General features: G+C 38.9%; 1 protein-coding gene across 1 annotated transcript in view; it reads right to left on the bottom strand.

Moving 5' to 3' along the window:
• Window positions 1-24,813, bottom strand: part of PDK1 (pyruvate dehydrogenase kinase 1) — a gene marked incomplete at both ends in the record, with an annotated part of 38,538 nt that overhangs the window by 12,035 nt on the left and 1,690 nt on the right. Inside the window, 7 exons of the mRNA XM_080690161.1 lie at window positions 6,653-6,751; window positions 9,380-9,456; window positions 11,708-11,785; window positions 13,316-13,405; window positions 14,358-14,542; window positions 18,338-18,409; window positions 23,484-23,625. Coding sequence (XP_080546287.1) covers window positions 6,653-6,751; window positions 9,380-9,456; window positions 11,708-11,785; window positions 13,316-13,405; window positions 14,358-14,542; window positions 18,338-18,409; window positions 23,484-23,625 — 743 coding nt within the window. The remainder of the gene's footprint in view (window positions 1-6,652; window positions 6,752-9,379; window positions 9,457-11,707; window positions 11,786-13,315; window positions 13,406-14,357; window positions 14,543-18,337; window positions 18,410-23,483; window positions 23,626-24,813) is intronic.

Below are 24,813 nucleotides of genomic sequence, written 5' to 3' on the forward strand. Positions count from 1 at the left end.
CCCAGCCCAGCACCCCCATGGCCTCGCAGAGCCTCGATTAACTCCCTGGATCTGAGACTTTGCGATACAACCCAGTAAAGGAGTAGTGGCAGCTGAGATTACCACAGACTCGAGATACAGAGCACCCTAAGTGCCCATATTATCAGAACCTGATAACACAGAAATTCAGAGATCTCCAGAAGATCAAATCAGGAATATAACTGTAGAAATAATACAGGACCTTCGAAAAGAATTTAGACAGAGTCTAAAAGACATAAAGGATACAATCATTGAGGTAAAGGCCTCAATTCAAAGTATAAACAATCGATTAGACCACATGGAGAATAGAATCTTGCTCCTAGAAGAGGATCACTCCAAACACGAATGCATAATTTATAACTTAGAAAAAAAAATCAGACAGCAGGAATCTGACATTGAAGAAATATGGGCCCATTTTAAGAGAGCTAACCTAAGAATAATCGGAATAGACAAGGGAAAAGAAGGTGAAACCAAAGGGATCAATAATCTCCTCAAAAAAATAATAGCAGAAAATTTTCCAAACATAGAGCAAGAGATCAATACACAGGTCCAGGAAACTTATAGAACTCCCTTTAGACAGAATCAGAGAAGAGGATCCCCACGCCACATAATTGTCAAAATGACCAATGTGGAAGCCAAGCAGAGAATCTTAAAGGCAACAAAAACAAAAGGCCAAGTGACATTCAGAGGCAAACCAATTAGAATCACTCCAGACTTCCCAAACCAAGTTATGAGAGCCAGAAGGGCTTGGAGTAACATACTCCAAATTCTGAAATAAAACAACTTCTAGCCAAAAATTTCCTACCCAGCACAACTATCTATCAAATTAGATGGGGAAATAAGAAGCTTCCATGACAAACAGAAACTGAAGGAATTTATGTCTTCAAAACCAGTGCTAGAGAAAATACTCAAAGAGATTAACTACAAAGAAGAAATAGGTAATACACACCAGAACCAGAGAAACAAGATTTTCCATCCAGCAGACAACTAAGCAAAGAAGAATATATTCATGTATTTATAGGTTAAAATCTTTGGAGATTCATTATTTATTTCAGTCTTTTACCTATTTCTAAATTGTATTTCTAAATTGTATTGTTTGCTTTTATTGTTGCTAATTTTTAGGATCTCTATTTGGAATATTAATATACCTTCAGATATAGCATTTGGAAATATTTTATCCCATTCTAAGAGTAACTTTTAACTCTGTTTACGTTGTCTTTGGATTTACAATATTTTTTTATTTTTTAGGAAGTTTGTTTGTTTATTCTGTTGTTGCCTGTGCCTTTGAAATCATATCCAAGAAATCACTGCCAATTTCAATGTTGTGAAGTTTTATGACCCAGGTTTTCTTCTAAAAGTTTATAGTCTTAAGATTTACATTTAGGTCTTTTATCTAGTTTGAGTTAATATTTATATATGGTGTTATGTAAGGGTCCAATTTTATTCTTTTTCATGTAACTATTATTTTTCAACAATATTTACTGAAAAGATTATTATTTCCTTCACCAAATGTTCTTGGAAACTTTTTCAAAAATAACTTGACCATATAGGGAAGAATTTATTTCTAGGCTTTTTATTTTACTCCACTGGTTTATATATCTGCCTTTCTAGCAGTACTACACTGTTTCAATTATTGTAGCTCTATAAGGTTTGAAATTAGAAAATGTATATCTTCTAGCTTTGTTCTTTTTCAAGATTGTTTTGGGTATTTAGAGTTCATATTTCATGTTAGGATAGATTTTTTTCTGAAAAAAATATAAATGTATGATAGTTTTATCTTTAAAAAAAAGAAAAAAAATATCCTCTGGTAAGAAAGAAAGCAAAAAGAAATACTGGAATGTTATCTCTAAGTGATCAAAAGTTTGATATCAGACAAATTAATCTGTTATGAGATTATCAATTGTTAATTTTGGATAAATTGCTATAATATTAGATGTCAACCACTAAGCCAAGCATGGGAAGGAGGGATGGGGAGGGAATGGGGTGGGAATTAGGTAGGGGCTAACTGGGCGATGTGTTCATGTATGTCTACACAAGTTTTTATCCTATTATGATGTATGAATACAGTGCACCAAAAATAAAAAAACTAGAAGGAAAACAAGATTAGAAAAAAAGGAATGATTTCATGAGGCCCCAAATCCTTGATATGAAGACCAGAAAGAGAATAAAGAAAGTATCATGGAAATAATGAATGAGAAAAAGTACAAACTGAGTTAGATCATGGTATATTCCAGGACATAACTGAAAAAAAAAAAAAAAGATCTTAAGAATGTCAGTTAAAACAAACAAAACCAGATATGTAAAACTGGTCACAGAGAAAGGAAGAGGAATTGTAATAAACATAACTCATCTCATCAGGAATAGCCTGAGCGTCATCAGCAAAAATAGCAGGGAAAGGAAGGGCCTCCAAAAATTTTCTCCTCCAACAGAAGACAAAGAAAAAGGACAAAATACTCAGAATCAACTTTGACAGAATTCCAGAAACTAACCAAAAATTACTGAATCTCTTATAAGTGCAAGTGAGCTCTGTGGTGTTTTAATGAATCCCCCCCTCCCAACAAGCCACCAGTGTGAAGCCAGTAGACAGGTAGCACGGGAAGGCTGTGCTCGCCTCCCCACCCCAGGAATGCTTGTCAGAAACAATTAGAAGTCATGGATTAATTTGAGGGCTGCCTGAAACAGGAAAAGAAAGGGAATGAGATGGCCACAGGGGATCTGAAAGGCTCAGCAGCCAAGTTCCTGCCCAGGGCTATGCATATGCACAGGAAAGACCAGAGAAGGCCCTGGTGCTCCACCCTAAGTGACCTTTGAAGGCGTGCACTGCCTTACTGAGTGCCCAGAGTACCACTCCTGAAGGCACTCCGTCCCTTGGCAAAGACTGAAGACTTTCCAGGCGTTTAGAAAAATCTCAGCCCAATCATTTGCTGACCACTAAACTAAGCACAGACATCAGCGGCCACACACACGAAAAAATATGAACTTCACAGGATTTGTTCAAATTATAAGATATTAAAAGAAACTAAAAACTATGGCTCATAAGCAGGGTGGGGGGAGAGGTGTCAATCAATAGAAACTATATCTGAGGGAATGCAAGAATCAGTAAACATAGACTTATTTTTTATTTTTTTGTGGTACTAGGGATGGAACCCAGGGGCATTCTACTTCCGAGCTATACCTCCATTCCTTTTTTTTTTATTCTTTATTTTGAAACAGGGTCTCACTAGTTTCAAAGGACCTCGCTAAATAGCTGAGGCTATCCATGAACTACAACTCTCCTGTCTCAATCTCCCGAATGCTGGGATTACAATCATGTGCCACCATGCCCAGCTGTATGTATGTATGTATGTATGTATGTATGTATGTGGTACTGGGGGGTTGAACCCAGGGGAATTCTACCTCTGACCTACCCCAGTCCTATTTTTTATTTTAAAACAGGGTCTCACTAGGTTGATGAGAGTTTCACTACTTGCTGAGGCTGTTCCTCTTGTCTCAGTCTCCCATGTACTGGGATTACAGATGTGCACCACCACGCTAGGCTAAATGTAGATTTTTAAAGCAGCTATATCAAATATGTTCAAAGATGTAAGGAAATATGAGGATGCTTTACTAGAAAGAGATAACAGAAATGCATATCCCAGATCTCCAGCAGATGCTTGAAAGTGTAAATATATCACATGATTTGTACTCTATGCCCCGTAGCTCTGCCATACAGTACCAATATTAATCTGTCTTTCCATCTTTCATGCCCTGGTGTCTCCTTTGCATCACTACTCTTGCATTTGGGGCCATGATTTAGTAAAAGAAAGGTTACTTGAACCAAAGCATTGCCGTACTTCAATAGTCAATCTGATAAACAAGATAGATACTAAGAGACTACAGGTAAGTCATGTGTATAGGATGGGCACACTGGACAAAAGACTGATTCATATCCTGAGTGGGACAGGGTAGGATGGGGCAGGGTGGTGTGAGATTTTATTATGATGCTCAGAATGATATACAATATAAAACTTAAACCGGGCGTGGTGGCACACGCTTGTAATCCCAGCATTTGGGAGGCTGAGACCGAAGGATATGGGTTCACGGACAGCCTCAGCTACTTAGTAAGGCCCTCCGCAACTTAGGAAGCCCCTGTTTCAAAAATAAAGAATAAAAAATAGGTCTGGGGGGTGTAGCTCAGAGGTAGAATATCCCTGGGTTCAACCCTCAGTACTTCAAAAAATAAATAAAAATGAATAAATAACATAAAACTTGTGAATGGTTTGTTTCAGGTCATGATTACTGCAGGTAGCTAAAACTGTAGAACGCAAAACAGCAGATAAATGACTACTAAATAGCAAAAAAGAATTATATAAGAAAACCAAATTAAAAATCTGGGGTTGAAAATACAGGAACTGAAAAATTCACTAGAGAAACTCAACTGCAAATCTGAGCATGTGATGAAAGCATCAGTGACAAGGAAGACAGATCACCTGAAATCATCCAGTCTGAGAAACAAAACAGAAACAATTCCTTACACATATGGGATCATCGTTAAGATAAACAGCTGATTTTCTTACCCCAAACTATGGTGGCTAAGAAGGCAGTGAATGAGATAACATATTTAATGTTAAATGAAAAACACTATCAGCCAAATATTCTACAACCAACTAAACTACCATTCAAAAATCAGCTAAAATATTCTCAAAGAAGCCTAAACTGAGACAGCCCATCACTATCAAGAAATAGTAAAGCAGAGCCAAGTGCAAGCCGGGTGGAAGCTCACCAAGTGCTGTGTGTATGAATGTCCCTATCACTTTGAACTTCATTATGATGTAAGATTACAATGTGCCAATATAAGCAGATTTTAAAAAGTATACTAAAGGAAATGTGCACAGTGGCACATATCTATAACACCAGGTACTCCAGAAGCGAAGGCAGGAAGTTCATAAGTTCAAGGCCTGCCTGGGTAACTTAGTGAGAGCCTGTCTCCAAATGAAATTTTGAAAAGGTCTGATGGGTACTCAGTGTTTTGTAAAACACTTATCTATCGTGCATGAGGCCCTGGATTCAATCTCCAGGGCTGCAAAAGCAAACAAGTAAAAGGGGAATACTTCAGGCTGAAACAAAACCAACACTGACAGTAAATTGAATCCATATTAAGAGATAAAGAACACCAATAAAGATAATTATGTGCCAGGTGTGGAGGGGCACGCTTGTAATCCCAGCATTTGGGAGGCTGAGACCAGAGGATTGTGTTGGCGGACAGCCTTGGCTACTTAGTGAAGCCCTCTGCAACTTAGTGAGACCCTGTTTCAAAATAAAGAATAAAAGATGGGGCAGGGGGTGTAGCTCGGAGGTCGAATGCCTCTGGGTTCCTTCCCCAGACCCGTAAAAAAAAAAAAGGTAATTATATAAGTAAATATAGTATAACTTTAATTTTTATTTGTAACTTTTTTCTCTTATTTAAAAGTCAACTGCATGGAACGATAATTATAAATCTGTATAGAAGGACATACAGCGTGCAAAAATGACAATTACAGCTCAAAGAGAAAGATCTACACAGAAGCAAAGTCTGTATAGATTATTGAGTTACAGTGGCATAATCAGAATTAGATTGTTCTAAGCTGAGAGGTTAAATGTAGTCTCCAAAACAACCACTAAGGATACCTTAAAGAAATATAGTAAAAGAGGAGCCGGGCGTGGTGGCGCACGCTTGTAATCCCAGCATTTGGGAGGCTGAGACCGGAGGATGGCGGCCCGCAGAGAGCCTCAGCTACTATTTAGTGAGGCCCTTTGCAACTCGGTGAGACCCTGTTTCAAAATAAAGAGTAAAAAATAGGGCTGGAGGCGTAGCTCAAAGGTAGAATGCCCCTGGATTCCATCTCCAGTACCGCAAAATAAATAAATAAGTAAATAAATAAATAAATAGAGAGACAGCATCATTCTCTTAAGAAACTGAGCTATCTGAACAACATAGTAGGAAGGCCGGCACGGAGTGAGAACACTCGATTCCTCTTCCTGGGATACTAATTTCCTGTGTGATCCTAAGCTAATTGTGCTTAGTTGCCTCATCTTTAAACTGGAAATAAAAGTACGTGTGCTCCTAAGGAGCAATTATGAGAACCAAATGAAAAAGTAAAAGTAAATTGAAAGGCACTGTTTAAAAATAAAGTTAGCTGGGTATGGTGGTACATGCATGTAATCTCAGTACTTGGGAGGCTGAGACAGGAGGATCACAGACACAAGGACAGCCTCAGCAAGCGGTAAGTCTCTCGTCAACGAGACCCTGTTTCCAAAAAAAAGGTCTGGGTGTGTAGCGTGGAGATAGCAAGCCCCTGGGTTCAATCGCCAAATTAAAAAAAATGTATTTACTCCCTCCATAACGTTTTAGATTTTACTTATCAAAGTATCTATTCATGATTACTGTTAAACTGTGTGTCTCCAGGATTTACTTTAACTTGAATTACCTAGAGTAAGGCCCATAACAGAAATAGACTGGAGATAATTCCATGATCCGCTAGGTAAATGAAGCAATGTGCTTATTATCTATTAGAGCCTCAATTTCTGTCCCCTGAGAATAAATTATGTCTCCTAGAAGTTATGTGTATGGCTCTCCCTGCATGCCTGTGCATCAATTTACAAAATAAAACTTTACCTTCACAGTCAAATCCTCATTACCCAGGGTGACGTGAACTTGAATAGGGGGGTAAACTCCTTTGTCGGCATGGTGTTCCATAGTTGCTCTCATGGCATTCTGAAATATGTTAGGGATACAGTAAGAACACAACTTCAAAAAATAAACTAACTTATCATTTTCAAGTACCTATGCATGACTTGAATTTAAATATTAGATTAAATGGAAATAATTCAAGAATCAAAATTCATATAACCATATCTAAAGAGTTACTTTTCAAAAACTTGAGTCAATTTTAGAGAGAATTTGTGGAACACTTTGATTTAAAGATTCTAACTTCTGTATATATTCTAAAATTAGAGTTGTAAACATTTTTAACTAGTTAGCATTAAGGCAGAAAATTTTATCCAAATACTTTCATAATTTTGGTAAAGAGTGGGAAATTTTATTTATTGATGATACTGAGGTTTGAACCCAGGGGCATTTTACCTCTCTGAGCTATATCCCCAGCCTTTTTTATTTCTTCAAACAAGGTTTCACTAAGTTGCTAAGGTTCTCACTAAATTGCTAAGACTGGCCTCAAACCTGTGATCCTTCTGTCTCAGCCTCCTAAGTACTGGGATTACAAGCGTGTGCCACCACACCCAGCTTCCCCAACTTTTTGGGGGAGGGTAATGGGGATTGAACCCAGAGTCATTCTACCTCCAAGCTACACCACCAGCCCAATTTTATTTCTCATTTGGAAATAGGGTTTCATTAGGTTTCTGAGACCCTCACTAAGTTACCAAGGCTGGCTTGAACCTATGATCCTCCTGTCTTGGCCTCCTACGTACAGGATTTACAAGCATGCATCCCCATACCCAGCTCAAAACTTATTTTTGAAAATGTAATTTCAGCTCTATTTTTAAGCAGCTCATCATAAATTTAATAGCAGTAACAGCAATACTACGAAAGCTTCCTTTACTACTAGCTTGAAACTAAGAATATTTACATTGTAAAACTGTTTTGATCAATTTCTAAAGGACATGTACTCAATGCCAACATATTGTAAGCATCAAGTAATAGCAACATGACATGTAGCACTGGGGCAGAAACTGAAAAAGACTAAAAGTAATTGCTAGGGGTGTAGCTCAGGGGCAAAGTGGCTGCCTAGCCTGTGTGAGGCCCTGGGTTCTATTCCCAGCACTATACAAAGAAAATAAAAAACAGATGCAACTAAGAAAGGCAAAAGTTGGGACTGAACTTGGAAGTAAGAGTGCACTGGCCCTAGCACACCACTCAGGTCCAAACAGCCTGAGAAGGGGACCAAGTTATCTCCACCCAAGGCGGTTCAAGTCTAACTTCCAGGTGAAAGCCGTTACCATTGGCACCACATAAAATATGGACTATGGAATGCTTCTCTCCTAAACCATCATAAAGCACAAGGTCTTTGTATTTTAACACCTTAAGTGCCAAGCACTACTAAACCACTTTGCTAGGTTTTTGTGAGGTATTAGATGTATTCTTACTATCTTAAAGAAAATAACATTCTAAGAAATCATTGCTTTCCTGAGATAATCTAGTTTATGTTTTAGTATATTCTTCTTTTATGGGAAGAATACCACCTAAAGACATGGAAATTAAAGTAAGAGACTCAAGGCTTCTGATTTAGGGCAGTTGATTCAGATACGGGAACCTGTGCCACTCATCGCCCACTTTCCTACCAACAAGTGCCACTGGAGTGAGAAAAAATAAAATACCAGCATAATCTTAGTTAGTTTTCAAATTTTGTTATAAAGAGCAAATATAAACCAGGTGTGGTGGTGCACGCTTATAATCCCAGTAATTCAGAAGCTTAGACAGGAGGATCACACTGGTTCGAAGCCAGCCTCAGCTACCTAGTGAGGCTCTCAGCAACTTAGTGAGACCCTGTTTCCAAATAAAATATAAACTAGGTCTGGGAGTGTAGCCCAGAGGTAGAAAGCCCATGGGTTTCATTCCCAGTACTACAAAAAAAAAGAGCAAATATATACAAAATCTCTCTAAGTCAATATAAATGACTCTAAAAAGAGGGGAGGGGAAGGTATATCAATGGGGCTCAAGGTTAAGAAATCACTCTTCCAAATATTTTGGTTTATAAAAACATGAGCCAGGCATGGTGACGTATGCTTGTAATCTTAGCATTTGGGAGGCTGAGACAGGACGATCATGGTTCACAGACAGCCTCAGCTACTTAGGCCCTTTGCAACTCAGTGAGGCCCTGTTTCAAAATAAAAAAAATAAAAAATAGTGCGTGGGTTCGTGAAGCTTGGAGGTAGAATGTCTCTGAGTTCTATCCCCAGTACTGCAAAAAAAGAAAAAAAAAACTATAACTTTTTAAAGTATGTATAATGTACTATCGTTGACATGGACACTTTAGTATGCTATTTCTAATCTACATAAGTAATTCTGGATGGTATTAAGCTTGTTTTACATAAGAAGAAGCTGAGGCTCAGAGAGGTTAAGTGACTTGGCCAAGGTCGCACACATACTAAGTAATACAACTGGAATTCACACACCTAGATCTGTCTGACTTGTAAGTCTGAACTCACCCCTTCATGGAGGTGCCCAACCGTACTAACAAAGGCTGTTCTCCAGAAATGTGACATGATACTGACATGAAATGACATCATTTAATGAAATAGAACCCAGAAGAATATTTGACTTTCAGAGCAGATTTCTATCCTCAGGCAAGGACTGATAAACGTTATGCAATACCATTTTACAAACCTTGAAAAGTTCAAACACCATGTGATAGAGATGGGATGGTACATAAACCACTTGTATTGGCTGTCCTGGTGATTTTGCTACAGAGCAGAAGAGAAAAATATGAAAGTACAGAGAGATGTGCTAAAAGCATTTTTAAGAATAAATTATGTAGTGATGAAAAGAAAACATTAACTATGAAAGACAGCATTATCTATCTGAAGAAGATCTGCCATACCCTTTCCTCACTACATTAGTATTTGAACCCCATATCACAAACATTTATAAGTGACAAAGGCAAGAGTACTGTGGCCTTTTCTCACTATTTGGCCTAACAATTTAACCAACCCGTCCTCCTATCCTTCTCTGTAACAAGTCTTCTTGAAAGCCTCTTGACCTTGAGTAGGAATTCTACTTTCCAGAGAGCAGCATTAAAGCCTACAAATTCCACAGTCACAGTCACAGTCACATAAACACTAAATAAAAAGCCATTTTCTAGATATTTTGCAGTAGTGGAATGTTGTCTGTTTTACTTCAGGCATTTTTATGGACATAAAACTTAATAAAAATTTTAAGCTAGCATCAATTCCTCAAGGGGTAATAATTCTACATTCGAACATTTAACAGGAGCCCAGTTGGGGCAGAGGAGGGAGGCTGAGTGTGTAGACTTACACACAGACCTTTAGTAGAGTGAAGGAATGAGACTTGCCCTAATTTAGAATAATTCAGCCAATTAATTGATTTCTAAACTCAACCAATAAATCAGACTCTCTGAATAAATACTCCCTAGGGATTATGAATGGGACCTCTGGAAACTGCCTACAGCAGTTCATGTTCCCAAACTATTTTTTGTGCATTGTGATTCCTCCCCCCCCCCAATACCAGGGATTGAACACAGAGGCATTCTATCTCTGAGCTACACCCCCCAGTCCTATTTTATTCTTTAATTTGAAACAGGGTCTCACTAAGTTGTGGAGGGCCTCACTAAGTAACTGAGGCTGGCTGTGAACCTGCGATACTCCTGTCTCAGCCTTTCAAGTACTGGTACAAGTGTGCACCACCATGCCCGGCTAGCACTGTGATTTTTATTTACTGAATGGCACCATCATGAAAAGAAAACCAAACAACTCTACTTTAAAACGGGCAACTTCTTCCACCACTCTCCCACTCAAGGTAAAATCCTATTAAATTCTTTCCACAACCTTCTTAAAAGTATCTGTCAAACTACAAGAACTCCAGGAAAAACAGTGAGATTTGGCCATCTTCTTTCAAGACATCTAAACTCTTTCTTTGTCTAAAAAGGTGATCAAATGACCAGAGAGAAACAAATTCTCAAGATGAGCTTCTTTCCTTTTTTATATACCATCTTTTCATTGCTTTAGAAAAAAAATACACAAACACACGCAACACACACACACACATCTATACCTCAGGAAGTAGAAAAAAGGGTATATAAAAGTCAAATGCAGTTGGGTACAGTAGTACATGCCTGTAATCCTAGTACTTGGAAGGCTGAGACAGGAGGAACACAGGTTTGAGGCAGCCTCAGAAACTCAGTGAGACCTTCTTTCAAAATTAAAAAAAAAAAAAAGCAATTTTCTTGGCACCATTTTTGTCATAACCAGAAAATTTAAAAGAAAGCAAAGAGTCAAAATTATTAATTAAAAATAAAGAAAACAAGCTGGGCATTGCGGCACATGCCTATAATCCCAGTAATTGGAAGGCCAAGACAGGAAGATGGCAGGTTTGAGTCCAGCCTCCACAATTTAGCAAGACCCTCAGCATCCTAGTGAGACCTTTTTTCAAAGTTAAAAATAAAATACAGCTGTGGGTGTATAGCTTGGAAGCAGAATGCCTCTGGGTTCAACCTCCAGTACCAAAAAAAAAAAAAAAAAAAAGAAAAGAAAAGAAATGGAAGCTGTGCATGGTGGCACACCTGTAATCCCAATACTGGGAGGCTGAGATAGAAGAATTGCAGGATCAAGACCAGGCTCAACAAGTTAGTGAAATCTTGTTTCAAAATAAAGAATAAAAGGGCTGAGGGTATAGGTTGAAGGTAGAATGCCTGTGGATTCAATCACTAATACAAAAAAAAACCAAAACCCTACAAGGGAAATGGAGCAGGAAAAGGCAAAATTTCATAGAATCCAACTGAACTATGTCTGCGTAGATACGTATATATGTGTCGATGCTCACACTCGCATAGTCCACATGACCGCTCTTCTGCAGCTCTCACAGCCAGGGAAGAAGCTAATGAAAACATTCTTTTCTAGCAAATCTAAATCCTTCTTATAATGCATTCTCAGAAAGGCACAGCATTAATCATGACAGAAAAGACAGCATCAGTCTTACCATTTAGTTCTTCAAGCTCTAGTTCAGGAGAGTTAACATAATACAAATCACAGAGACGCCTAGCACTCTCATAGCCATCTGATGTGAACCAAAACAAAAAAGAGTGTTAAGACAATTTACTTCTGTTTCATAGATTAAGATGGCAATTGTATCGACAGATAAAAATGTAAAACTTTTTGTGGAATATACTTCAGTAATTATGGTTTGGGGAAAGTTTTTCTCGGTGTAACATGATAAAACCTAACAGCCATATAGGAAGAATGAGAGATTATGATTATAAAAAATTATAAATAGTTGTACAGCAAAAGAAAAATACCAGGCTAAAACACTATAGTACACATATCAAAACTGAGAGTTGATAAGAGCTTAAGAAATTGTTTAGTATCTATTTTTGGAAATATCAAAACTTTAAATGCATTTAATGTTTTTAATTCTAGGAGTCTTGCCTTATGAAATACTAGCAAAAGTCAGCATATAATTGAGTATGTTCATTGCAGTGTTGCTAGTAACAGAAAGCCATGACAACCTAAGAGTGCATCAAAGTAAGAGATTAAATATACTGGTAAACTCTACACAGCCACTCAAAAACTTGAGATATGTCTACATGTACCAACATAGTAAGATTTTTATATGCCTGCAGAAAAATATATAGAGCACACCATTTTTCCCAAAACAGCAACTTTGTGCACATATGTATAATGTGGTAGAAACAGTTGGGAATGGTGGCAAACACCTATAACACTACTTAGGAGGCTGAGATAGGAGGATCACAGGTTCAAGGCCAGCCTCAGAAACTTAGTGAGACCCCATTCAAAAATAAAAAGGGTCGGGTGTGGTGGCCCACATTTGTACTCCAGCATTTGGGAAGCTGAAACAGGAGGATTGCAGTTCACAGACAGCCTCAGCTACTTAGTGAAGCCCTTTGGAACTCAGTGAGACCCTGTTTCAAAATAAAGAATAAAAAATAGGGCTGCAGGTGTAGCTTGGAAGTATAATGCCCCTGGGTTTCATCCCCAGCGCCACAAAACAAATAAATAAATACATTTAATTAAGTGGGCTAGGGGTGTAGTTCAGAGGTAGAATGCCCCTGGGTTCCATCCCCAGTACCTAAAAATGTGGTGTAAACAGAAAAAAGGTGAAAAGATACAATCTAAGTTGTTATTTTTTTTAAAACTGGGAATTGAACTCGGGCATTCTACCTTCAAACTACCCCCCAGACCTATTTTTTATTCTTTATTTTGAAACAGGGTCTCATCAAGTTGAGGAGGGCCTCACTAAGTGGCTGAGGCTGGCAACCCTCTTGTCTCCGCCTCCCAAGTATTGAGATTACAAGCATGTGCCACCACACCTGGCGTGTTATAAACTACTGCTCCTAGAGAAAGGACTTATCAAAGAGTAAGAACTTGAATTTTTTTTTAAGTAGAACAGACAGATACCCTCAATTGTATCACCAAATTTTGCCTAACAAAGAATTCTATCAACAAAACAGTGACCCTATATATAATACAGCATTAATGTCATAAATGATTTTCAACCCCATGTATTTGCTCCTAACATTTTGTCTCATGATATAAGTAGTAGTTGTTTTGAAAGAAGAAATGTACTTACCTTGAATGACTTCAACTACATTGCAGTTGGGATTTATGCTACCAATATGTTTTCGAAGAGATGGACTTCCTTTTCCACCAAACAATAAAGCTATAAAAAATCAAAAACAAATAAAATAAGTAAATCTAATGTCCTTTTCCAACTCTGAATATTGCTTCTCTAAATGGTACCAAGTAGTAGGATAACTATTTTCCTTAAGCATAAACATAGTATTCTACAATTGATGAAAATTCCTCCTTTATACGGCAATCTATTTGCTTACTTATTCATTTTTTGTGGTACTGGGGGTGGAAGCCAGGGGCCTTCTACCACTGGGCTGTACCCCAATCCTATTTTTATTCTTTATTTTTATTTTATTTGTTTGTTTGTTTATTTATTTTGTGGTACTGGGGCTGGAACCCAGGGGCTTTCAACCTCCAGGCTATACTCCCAGACCTATTTTATATTTTATTTGGAAACAGGTCTCACTTAGTTGCTGAGAGCCTCACTAAGTAGCTGAGGCTGGCTTTGAACCTGCACAATCCTCCTGTCTCAGCCTCCCAAATACTGGGATTACAAGTGTGCGCCACCACACCCAGCTCTTTATTTTGAAATAGGGTCTCATTAAGTTGTAGAGAGCCTCACTAAATAGCCGAGGCTGACAGCGAACCTGTGATCCTCCCCTTCCAGCCTCCCAAGTACTGGAATTACAAATGTGCACCACCATGCCTGGCTTATTTACTTTTCTTAATAAACTAAAACTAAATGTTCTCTCTGAAGAAAAGTTCTCTAAATAAATCCAAAATACATAAAATATTGTGTGTGTGAGATACTGGGGATTGAATTCAGGAGCGTTCTACCTCCAAGCTACATACCAGCCCTTTTGTTATTTTTTATCTTTTGAAACAAGATCTTGCTAGGTTGCCGAGTGTCTCACTAAATTGCTGAGGCTGGTTTTTGAACCTGTAAACCTCCTGTCTTGGTCTTCCAAGTGCTGGAATTTATAGGCATGGGCCACCAATAACATTTCTTTAGGTTCTTCTCTTGGCTTCAGGACACTTACAGTGCTGATTGAGTAACATTCTAATTGAAATGCGACTCATGTAGAATCGATCCAAAAAGTACTGGACATTCTGGCTGGTGACAGGATCTACCCCAAAACTCTCCTTGTATTCAATCACACCCTGGGCCATTGTGGGAATGACGTCATTGTGTCGGTTTCTGATCCGTATTACAGTATCTGTAAAACTTAAAAACAAAACCAAAAAAAAAAAGAAAAGTGTCAAAACAGCCAATTATTCCAACAAGTGAATTTAATACTAAAATATAAGCTTAATAAAACACTGTAGGTGGAAAATCCCTAGATCAGTAAAAGGAGCATCAGTGCATATTTTCCTATACCTAACTTAAAATATTCTGTATCATAAAATAAACTGAATCCATTAAAATATAAGGACTTCTGTGAAATTAAATTTCCAAAATTTAATTCTTGGACTCCTCAAGCACAGCTGCCATACATGCAGTCATAAATATGTCAAAGGTTTTCTTTAGCCATGATCAATTAAGGTTATCTGAGCACTCTGAGGACAGTATTCCAGGACATTCTGCATATGAGAAGGCAGAGCACTTGCTTCTAGGAAACTCGTGCTGTGTAAGGAATCAAGATGAACGGGCCAATAAAGCCCGTCTGTTTTGGAATTATTCCCTAGAGTTCAAAGAGAGAAAGAGCCACTCAAACCAAAAAAGTAAGAAAAGAACTTTAATTTCATTCATCCTATGGGAAAGGAAAAGTAGACTACTGTATTAAAAGAAAAAATTTCAAGTCACATAGCCTTTTCATTTCTGTCACTCAGGAGAAACTGCATAATTAATTTAAGAAACCAAATAAGGAAATCTTAATTGTAAAGTAACAAACCAAACTCCTAACATACTCATCAGAATTTACACTTCTAAACAAGCACTTCCACACACAGAGTATTCATCTTTAGTACTATTTTTGTATGTTTGTGTGGTAATAGGGATTGAAACCAGAGGAGGGGAGTTCTACCTCTGAGCTACACCCCTAGAACTTTTTTACTTTTATTTTCAAACAAGGCCTTGCAAAGTTATTGCAAGTTGGCCTTGAAACTGCAATCCTCCTCTCAATGGCCCAAGTACTGGAAGTACAGGTGTGAGCCACAGCACCTGGCTTGTGTACTACTAACTTATTCTAAGGATGTTCTAACTGCTCAAACATGTCTGAAATTCCTAGTTTATAATCAGCTTCAAAACCAAACTATTAAACCATAATAAAAACAACAAAGTTCCTAAAAAAAATTATAGCTCTAGTCACCTCTTTATTATTTCATTCTGCATGATTGCTTACCTTATTTTCTAGGTTTACTCTGAGCAATAGTTTTCAGAAGATTCTATAGTTTCTATAGGAGGGTCTAAATTGCTAAGGCTGGCATCAAACCTGCAATCCTCCTGTCTGAGCCTCCCAACTACTGTGATTACAGGCATGCACAACACGTCTGGCTAATGTTTACTTTTAAGTAAGACTGATGGGGTCCCAGTCCCGGTCTGTTAATAACATTCTAGTCACTAATCTTCTTTGTGCACAAACACATTTTCTCAGTATGTCTGCTCCACACCGACAAACAGGGTGAACTTTTGATGAATGTTATTTTCACACCAAACTCATGTTTAAAAAATGAAATATTGTGCCGGGCGTGGTGGCGCACGCTTGTAATCCCCGCGCTTGGGAGGCGGAGACAGGAGGATCGCGTAGGTTCATGGCCAGCCGCGCTGGTTTAAGAGACCCTGTTTCAAAAAATATAAAATAGGTCTGGGAATGTGGCCCGGAGGTAGAAGGGCTTCCAGGAACCCCAGTGCCACCAAAAGAATAAAAAATAAATTTAAAAAAAATGAAATATTGCTATTCTTTTTATATACCACTCCTGAGTATCTTTCCAAAGGACTTGAAACCAGAGAACTACAGTAGTATATGCATACCCATGTTCATAGCAGAACAATTCACAATGGCCAAATTATGGAACCAATCTAGGTGTCCATCAATGATGCATGGATTACAAAAATATGGGAAATCCACAGAATGGAATTAAACTCAGCAATAAAGAAGAACAAAATTGCCGGGCATGGTGGCGCATGCTTGTATTCCCCGCCCTTGGGAGGCGGAGACAGGAGGATCGCGCAGGTTTGAAGCCAGCACGCTGGCTTAAGAGACCCTGTTTCCAAATAAATTTTTTTAAAGTATAAAAATCTGTCTGGGAGTGTAGCCCAGATGTAGACGAGTTTCTAGAAACCCCAGTACCACACAAAATAATAATAATAATAATAATAATAATAATAATAATAATAATAATAAAGAACAAAATTATGTCATTTGCAAGAAAATGCAAGGACCTGGAGAAAATTATGTTAAGTGACATTAGTCAGTCACAGAAGGTGAAGGGTCATATGTGTTCTCTAATACGCGGAAGTTAGGGAGTAATGGGGATACCAGAGGCACTCCAGATAGTGGAGGAGAAACTTAGTGGAGCCAGAGAAGTGATCTAAGGGAATGAGAGGAAGAAGAGTGAGGTTCATATGAAAGAAATTACTATGATCAACTCTGTGTACATGTGTGAAAATACCAATGCCAATCTCAGTACTCTGTATAGGGATGGGGGTAGATGGGGAGACGGGGGGGGGGCACTAAGTGCTGTGTGCACGTTATGATGAGACTATAATGTACCAATAAAAGCATATTAAAAATTTAAAGATTGTCAAAAGAATGTGTAACAAATTCTGAGGATCAGAGGTACATTTTGAGCAACATTCACTGGAATAAGCAAAAACCTGCTGAGGTTTACCAATTTTGATATGTTCATTATAAAAGTAGTCATATTACTTATATTACCTTATATGGCTCAGGTCATAGAGACCCACAATCATGTTTTTATAGCCCTTCAGTTAAAAAAAAACAACAACAACTGTTACTAGTTGCCAGTCTTTAACAATTGGGAGAATTTAGATTAAGAATCTAGATTTAGCATGGTGTCCCTTGCCTGTAATCCCAGTACTTGGAAAGCTGAGACAGGAGGACTACAAGTTTGAGGACAGCCTCAGCAACTTAGTAAGACTCTCAGCAACCTGATAAGCCTCTATTCCAAAACAAACAAACAAACAAACAAAAAAGGGCTGGGATATAGCTTGATGGTAGAATGCCCATGGATCCAATCTCTAATACCCCTCTCCCCAAAGAAGAATCTAGACACGTAACTTTTCTTTAAAAACAGAAAAACTCAGCCAGGCACAGTGGCACACATGCCTATAATCCCAGTACTTGGGAGGCTGAGACAGGAGGATCGCAGGTTCATGGCCTGCCACAGCAATTTAGCAAAACTCTATTTCAAAGTAATAAATGAAAAAGGGCTGGGGGTGTAGCTGAGAGGTAGAATGTCCCTGAATTCAATCCCCAGTACCACACACACACACACACACACACACACACACACACACACACACACACACACACAACACAGAAAAACTGAGATGATCTAAGATTTCCACACCGTCACCATCAGTGGTCGCTGGGGGCTATCCACTGGAAGGAGCATGCACTCTGAAGGTTTACGGTTCAAGTGGTACCAAAGCTACATCTACATTTCCACTGATCGTCACACTTGAATTTTATCTTCTCTTATAGGAAAGAGGAGTGTGAAGCATTTCTTATGTTCAGTCCAACTCACTGATTTATGCTACCTGTCCTACCCACATATAAGGCTGCTATAAATACATATATTATGTTCTTTTTTTGTGTGTGTGGTATTGAGGGTGAAACCCAGGGGCTTTTCTACCTCTGGGTTATACCCCCAGCCCTATTGTATAATTTATTTGGAAACAGGGTCTCACCAAGTTGCTGAGAGCCTAAGTAGCTGAGGCTGGCTTCGAACCTGTGTTATAGACAAATAATATTATAGACAAATAATATTATTATTTGTATATAATGTTTAAAGGATAAAAAAACTGTTTGGAATAGGATCAAACTAATATACTTACTCATAAACAGCTTTAGCATCTTCAGCACTTTTGTCCTTAAAATCAAGAAGCTCCTCAAGACTCTGGATATACCTAAAAGGAAAATCAACAGGGTAAGTGTGTTCTATATTCCAAGAGTTCAGTATCAGGAAAATAAGCTAAAAAGATGGGTTTATTTTGTTGTTGTTTGTATATTTTAGTGGTACTGGGGGTGGAACCCAGGGGCCTTCTACCTCTGGGCTATACTCCCAGACCTATTTTATACTTTATTTGGAAACAGGGTCTCACTAAGTTGCTGATAGCCTCACTAAGTAGCTGAGGCTGGCTTCAAACCTGTGTGATCCTCCTGTCTCAGCCTCCCAAGCAAGCTGGAATTGCAAGTGTGCGCCACCATGCCTGATTTAAAAAGCTGTTTTAAACACTTTATAATTTCTAATTTAGAATACTGCTATAAACTATGGTTGAAGTAGGATTTTTATAATCATCATATTCAAGTAAAGTGCTGAGCATGAAGTAGTAGAAAGTGTGCATGCTCTCCTTTAAAGGCATAGGTCAAGCTTGGTGTTGTGGCACACGCTTGTAATCTCAGTACTTAGGAGGCTGAGACAGGAGGGCTGCAGGTTCAAAGCTGCCTCGGCAATTTAGTGAGGCCCTCTGCAACGTAGTAAGATCCTACTTCGAAATAAAAGAATAAAATAGGTCTGGGGGTATAGTACAAAGGTAGAATGCTCCTGGCTTTCATCCCCAGTACCCCTCCTTACCAAAAAAAAAAAAAAAAAAAAAAAAAAAGCATAGGTCAGAGCTGGGCATGGTGGCACACACTTGTAATTCCAGTATTCGGTAAACTAAGACAGGAGGATATAGGTTTGAGACCAGCCTCAGCAATTTAGGAAGATTTTTTTTTTTTTTTTCGGTACTGGGGATGGAACCCAAGGGCATTCGACACCCCTGCCGGGCATGGATCAGAAGGATCCCACAGAAGGATCGCACAGGTTCGAAGCCAGCCGTGCTGGCTTAAGAAACCCTGTTTCCAAAAATAAAAAAATAAGTCTGGGAGTATAGTACAGAAGTAGAAGGGCTTCCAGTACTGAAAAAAAAAAAAAAGCTACACCCCCAGTCCTATTTTTTATTCTTTATATTGAAACAAGGTCTCACTGAGTTGTAAATGACCTCCCTATTTGGCTGAGGCTGCAAACTCTGATCCTCCTGTCTCAGCCTTCCAAATGCTGGGATTACAAGTGTGTACCACCATGCCTGGCAACAAGATCCTATTTCAATTTTAAAAAAAATTTTTTTAAGGGCTAGGGGTGTAGCTCAGAAATAGAATGTCCCAGGGTTTCATCTCCAGTATCCCCTCCTTAAAAAAAAAAAAAAAAAAGTAGCACAGGTCAGGCCAATTATGGTAAGACAAATGTGTAATTTGTCTATATGTCTACTTTGGGGAGGCTGATACAGGAGGATCACAGGTTTAAGGCCAGCCTCAGCAACTTAGCAAGAACCTATTTCAAAATAGAAAAAAAAATTGTTTTTAAGGGGCTGGAGTGTAGCTCAGAGGTAGAATGCCCTGAGGTTCAATCCCTGTACATAAAAAAAGAAAAAAAGAAAGAAAAGGTCAGTGACTTAAATCCTTAATTTTAGATGTTTAAATCCAGTTAACCAATACTTACTGAAAACATACCATCTACATGGTTCTTTTAAAGCACAGACTCTCAAATTTATGGTTCTTTCAAACCACAGACTCTGCCCCCTTTTCAGGAAAAAAGTATACAGCACCCACCTGGGCCCTTTGTTTTTATTCAACACCCCACTTGCACCCAAGGCAACTATCCCTCTACCCAGTCCTTTCAGCACCTCCATCTCAGGGCAGTACCACCTTTGGGAAACTATATGAACAAAAGTACAAAAGACATGAAAACATAGATTTTAAATGTATCTAATAATTCAAGATAGCACCTATTTATGAATGAGCAGATTAGAAGGGATATTTGATTTTCCTTTTTTTTATGGTACTGGGGATAGAACCCAGGAGCATTCTGCCTAGAAGCTACACCCCCCCCCAGCCCTATTTTTTTATTCTTTATTTTGAAACAGGGTCTCACTGAGTTGCAAAGGGCCTAAGTAGCTAAGGCTGTCCGTGAACCACAATCCTCCTGTCTCAGCCTCCAAAATGCTGGGATTACAAGTGTGCGTCACCACACCCGGCTTATGATTTTCATTTTGTTGTTGCTGTTATACTGGAGATTGAATACAGGGCCACTCTACCTCCAAGCTACACCCTCAGCTCTTTTTGATTGTTTCAAACAGGGTCTTGCTGGGTAGCTGAGAGTCTTGCTATGTTGCTAAGGCCATCCTCAAAGCTGCGATATTCCCGTCTCGGTATCCCAAGTACTGCGATTATAAGCATGCACCACCACGCCCTGGAAGAAAGGCCAAATGCCTTTCTGAAGGCCATGCAGCCTTGCACAATGACGCTACAGGGCCAGGACTAAAAATACCTCACAAGCGCTCACGTATCTTCTTCAACATGTCCTTACACTGTTGGCTTGTCCATAAATAATTTACACTTTACAACAGTATCCTTACTTGTCTGTAAGTACTTTATCTACAACTGTCCTACCTTTACCAGGCATCCAGTGGTAACAAAAGTATATTCACAATCTGAAAATCCATGTTGATGTGGAAAACTTACTGACAAGTAACAGGCCTCACTACATTCTGAAGCCAAGTGATTCTGATAGCTGCTGTTCTGCTTTAACCCTTAAATTTCTCTTCTTTGTCAAGACAAAGTATGTTCTTTATTCAAGAGATATTTGAATATCTATCCCATGATAGCCAAGACCAGATTTCAAAATAACAACATATGCTATTATTTTGTGTGGGGGGGGGCACTGGTGTTGAACAGAGGGGCATTCTACCTCTAAGCTATACCTCCAGCCTTATCTTTCTTTTTATTTTGAAACAGGGTGTCACTTTGTTGCTGAGAGCCTCTCTACATTGCTGAGGCTGTCTTCAAACCCACAAATCTCCTGTCTCAGCTTCCCAAGTACTAGGATTACAGGTGTACTCTACCATGCCTGGTACACATACTATTTTTAATGAAGATTTTTAGGAATAGGAAAAACTTTCCTCGGAAATTATATTTTCTCCTTTAATTCCATGATTATTACATTTAAACCAATGCCTCTTACTTAAACCATATTTATAATTATTTTATAATTGGGAAATGTCTTGCACTTAAATTTTTTCCACTTAAGACTTATCTCTGACCAGACTCTGTGTGTGTGTGTGTGTGTGTGTGTGTGTGTGTGTGTGTGTGTGTTACTGGGGCTGGAACCCAGGGGCCTTCTACCTCCAGGCTACATCCCTGACCTATTTTATATTTTATTTGAAAACAGGGTCTCACTAAGTTGCTGAGAGCCTAAGTGGCTGAGGCTGGCTTCAAACCTGTGCGATCTTCCTGTCTCAGCCTCCCAAATACTGGGATTACAAGCGTGTGCCACCATGCCTAGCCAGATTTTTTTTATAGTGCTTACGAGAAGAACACTTTTATCTGGGAATGGTTATGCATGCCTGTAATCTCAGGGACTTGGGCAACTAAGGCAGGAGAATCACAAGTTTGAGGTCAGACTGGAGAACTTGGCAAGACCTTGTCTCAAAATAAAATAAAAAATATAAAAGGGTTGGGAATATAGCTCAGCAGTAGAGTAGCCATAGGTTTATTTCTCAGTATTGAAAGAGAGAGGGAAAGAGAGAGAGAGAGAGAGAATAATACTTTTAAAATTAATTACATTTGCTATGTGTAGTGGTGGATGGTTGTAATCCCAGTACTTGGTAGGCTGAGAAAGGGGATAGCAAGTTCATGACCAGCCTCAGCAACTTGAATGAGACCATCTGCAACTTAGTGAGACCCTGCTTCAAAATAAAAAAATAAGACAGAGCTGCGGGTGTAGTTCAGAGGTAGAATAATCACATTAACACAGGCTGAAGATTGGTGGCTGCTATGAATCCTTACCCTTAACATCTTTACTATCATTTTTGGAAAGAGAAATCACAATTTTCATACAATTCCAATAACATCTTTTTTGTCTGTTTGTTTTTGTTTTATGTGTGTGTTTTGCTGGGATTAAACCCCAGTGGGTTTTAATAGAGCTAGAGCTACATCTCTAGCTCTATTTTTATTTGGAAGCAGGGCCTACCTAAGTTGCTGACAACCTCACTAAGTTGCTGAGGCTGGCTTCGAACCTATAATCCTTCTGTCTCAGCCTCCTATGTACGAGACTACAGGTGTGTACCACCAGGTCCTGCATCTAACTGTTTTAAAATGGAAGAATATGCTGGGTTATAGTAGCACACATGCCTATACTTTCAGTACTTCGGAGGTGGAGACAGGAGGTAATGTTCAAGGACAGCCTCAGTAAGTAGTGAGTCTCGCATCAACCTAGCAAGACCACCACTGGGTTCAATCCCCAGTAACACACACACACACACACACACACACACACACACACACACACACACAATGGAAGAATATGATCAGTACATGCTATATACATATATTGAAACAGCACAACAAACCCCACTAATATGTATAATAAGTACATGTCAATTTTAAAAAGAGAATAGTTTTTATGATTTATTAAAAGATAACTTGAATAAGAAAAACTTCGTTTATAAACTATACACACCCTTTAATACATTCTACTATTCTGAGGATAGCATGGTGGTGTAGAAGAGATGGATCCCAAGCTCCACCATCAGTGGTATCACATTAGGCAAAGGACTTCACCTTTAAGTACCTCAGCTTCCTCACCTGTAAAATGGAGTTAGTAACACCTAAAGAACAGGGTTGTTGAAGGAATTAAAGGTAACATATATAAATATCTTAGCTATTCCCAAATGGTAGATATTTTTCTTAGTGCATAAAATCTCTGCAGATTTAATGACATAAATATTAAATCTGACATCTGTATTCTGTGCAGGTCTGATTAGTTTTCTCAAACCCAAGGAGTGGTTAAGTCCAGGATTCAGAGGACAAGCAAGGACATACACCAAGACACACAGAAAAGCAGAGAAGGACTACTGCTACTACCTTAAGATTCCACTAAAGGGTACAAACGTATTTGCCCACAACTCCAAGAAAATTGCTACCCCATGATAGGAATCTTACCAGCTTTGTACCAACTGAACGGATGGTGTCCTGAGAAGATTATCTGGAAGGAGACTTATTTCTTTCATTATATTTGCCAATCTAACAGGCAACTCTTGCCGCAGAAACATGAATGAGGTCTTTTCGCAAGCATTCACTGATCCTGAAACCAAACAGTGGAAAAATGAGTCAACAGAAGCCAGAAGGCACCAGAAATCAGGAAGGAGAAGTCAGAGGGGTTTACATGGCAAGGCCAGAGTGGAAAAATCACCATACTGACAGCAAGGGACTAGGAGGCAAAGACATATCCAGGCCTGAGGGAGGGGAGAGAGATAACCCAGTGATCTCAAATCCAGAATGACTTTCCAATTCTTGTGTGTGTGTGTGTGTGTGTGTGTGTGTGTGTGTATGTGTTACTGGGGATGGAACCCAGAGTCATTCTACCTCCAGCTATACCACCCCCAGCCCTATTTTTTATTCTTTATTTTGAAACAGAGTCTCACTAAGTTGTAGAGGGCCTAAGTAGCTGAGGCTGTCCACAAACCATGATCCTCTTGTCTCAGCTTCCCAAATGCTGGATTACAAGTACGCACCCAGCAACTTTCCAGTGTGTGTGTGTGTGTGTGTGTGTGTGTGTGTGTGTGTGTGTTGCTACGGACTGAACCCAGGAACATTCTACCTCTGAGCTATAACCCAGCCCTACTATTTTATCTTTTATTTGGAGACAGGGTCTTGGCTGAGCTGCTGTGCAGCCTCACTGAGTTGCTGAGGATAGTTTCAAACTGAGATCCTCCTGTCTTAGCCTCCAAAGTACTAGGATTACAGGTATGTGCCACTGAGCCCCCCCAATTCTTGATATTCCAATGGCTCTCTACAGCAATTAAGATTCTTTTCCTGTCTCCTTTATTTCCATTCTTACAATCTTTTTAGAGAACCTGAGTACATCTGAGCAAGCTCAGAGTCTAACAATAGAAATAGGGCAAAGCCTATTCTATATACCCTGTTGCTACTATCATTTAGAAAAAGCACAGGTTTGTAGCTAGCCTCAGCAACTTAGTGAGGCCTTGTTTTAAAATAAAAGTTAAAAAGCCAGGCATGGTGGCATATGCTTGTAATTCTAGCATTTGGGAAGCTAAGACAGGAGGACCGTGGTTCACCACCAGCCTCAGCTAATTAGTGAGATCCTCTGCAACTCAGTGAAACCCTGTTTCAAAATAAAGAATAAAAAATAGGGCTGGGGTGTAGCTCAGAGATAGAATTCCCCTGGTTTCCATCCCCAGTACTGCAAATAAATAATAAAAATTAAAAATAAATAAATAATTAAAAATTAAAATTAGGTTAGAGGTATAGC

This window comes from Muscardinus avellanarius (genome assembly GCF_963383645.1).
Source record: "Muscardinus avellanarius genome assembly, chromosome: 2".
Taxonomy (NCBI): domain Eukaryota; kingdom Metazoa; phylum Chordata; class Mammalia; order Rodentia; family Gliridae; genus Muscardinus; species Muscardinus avellanarius.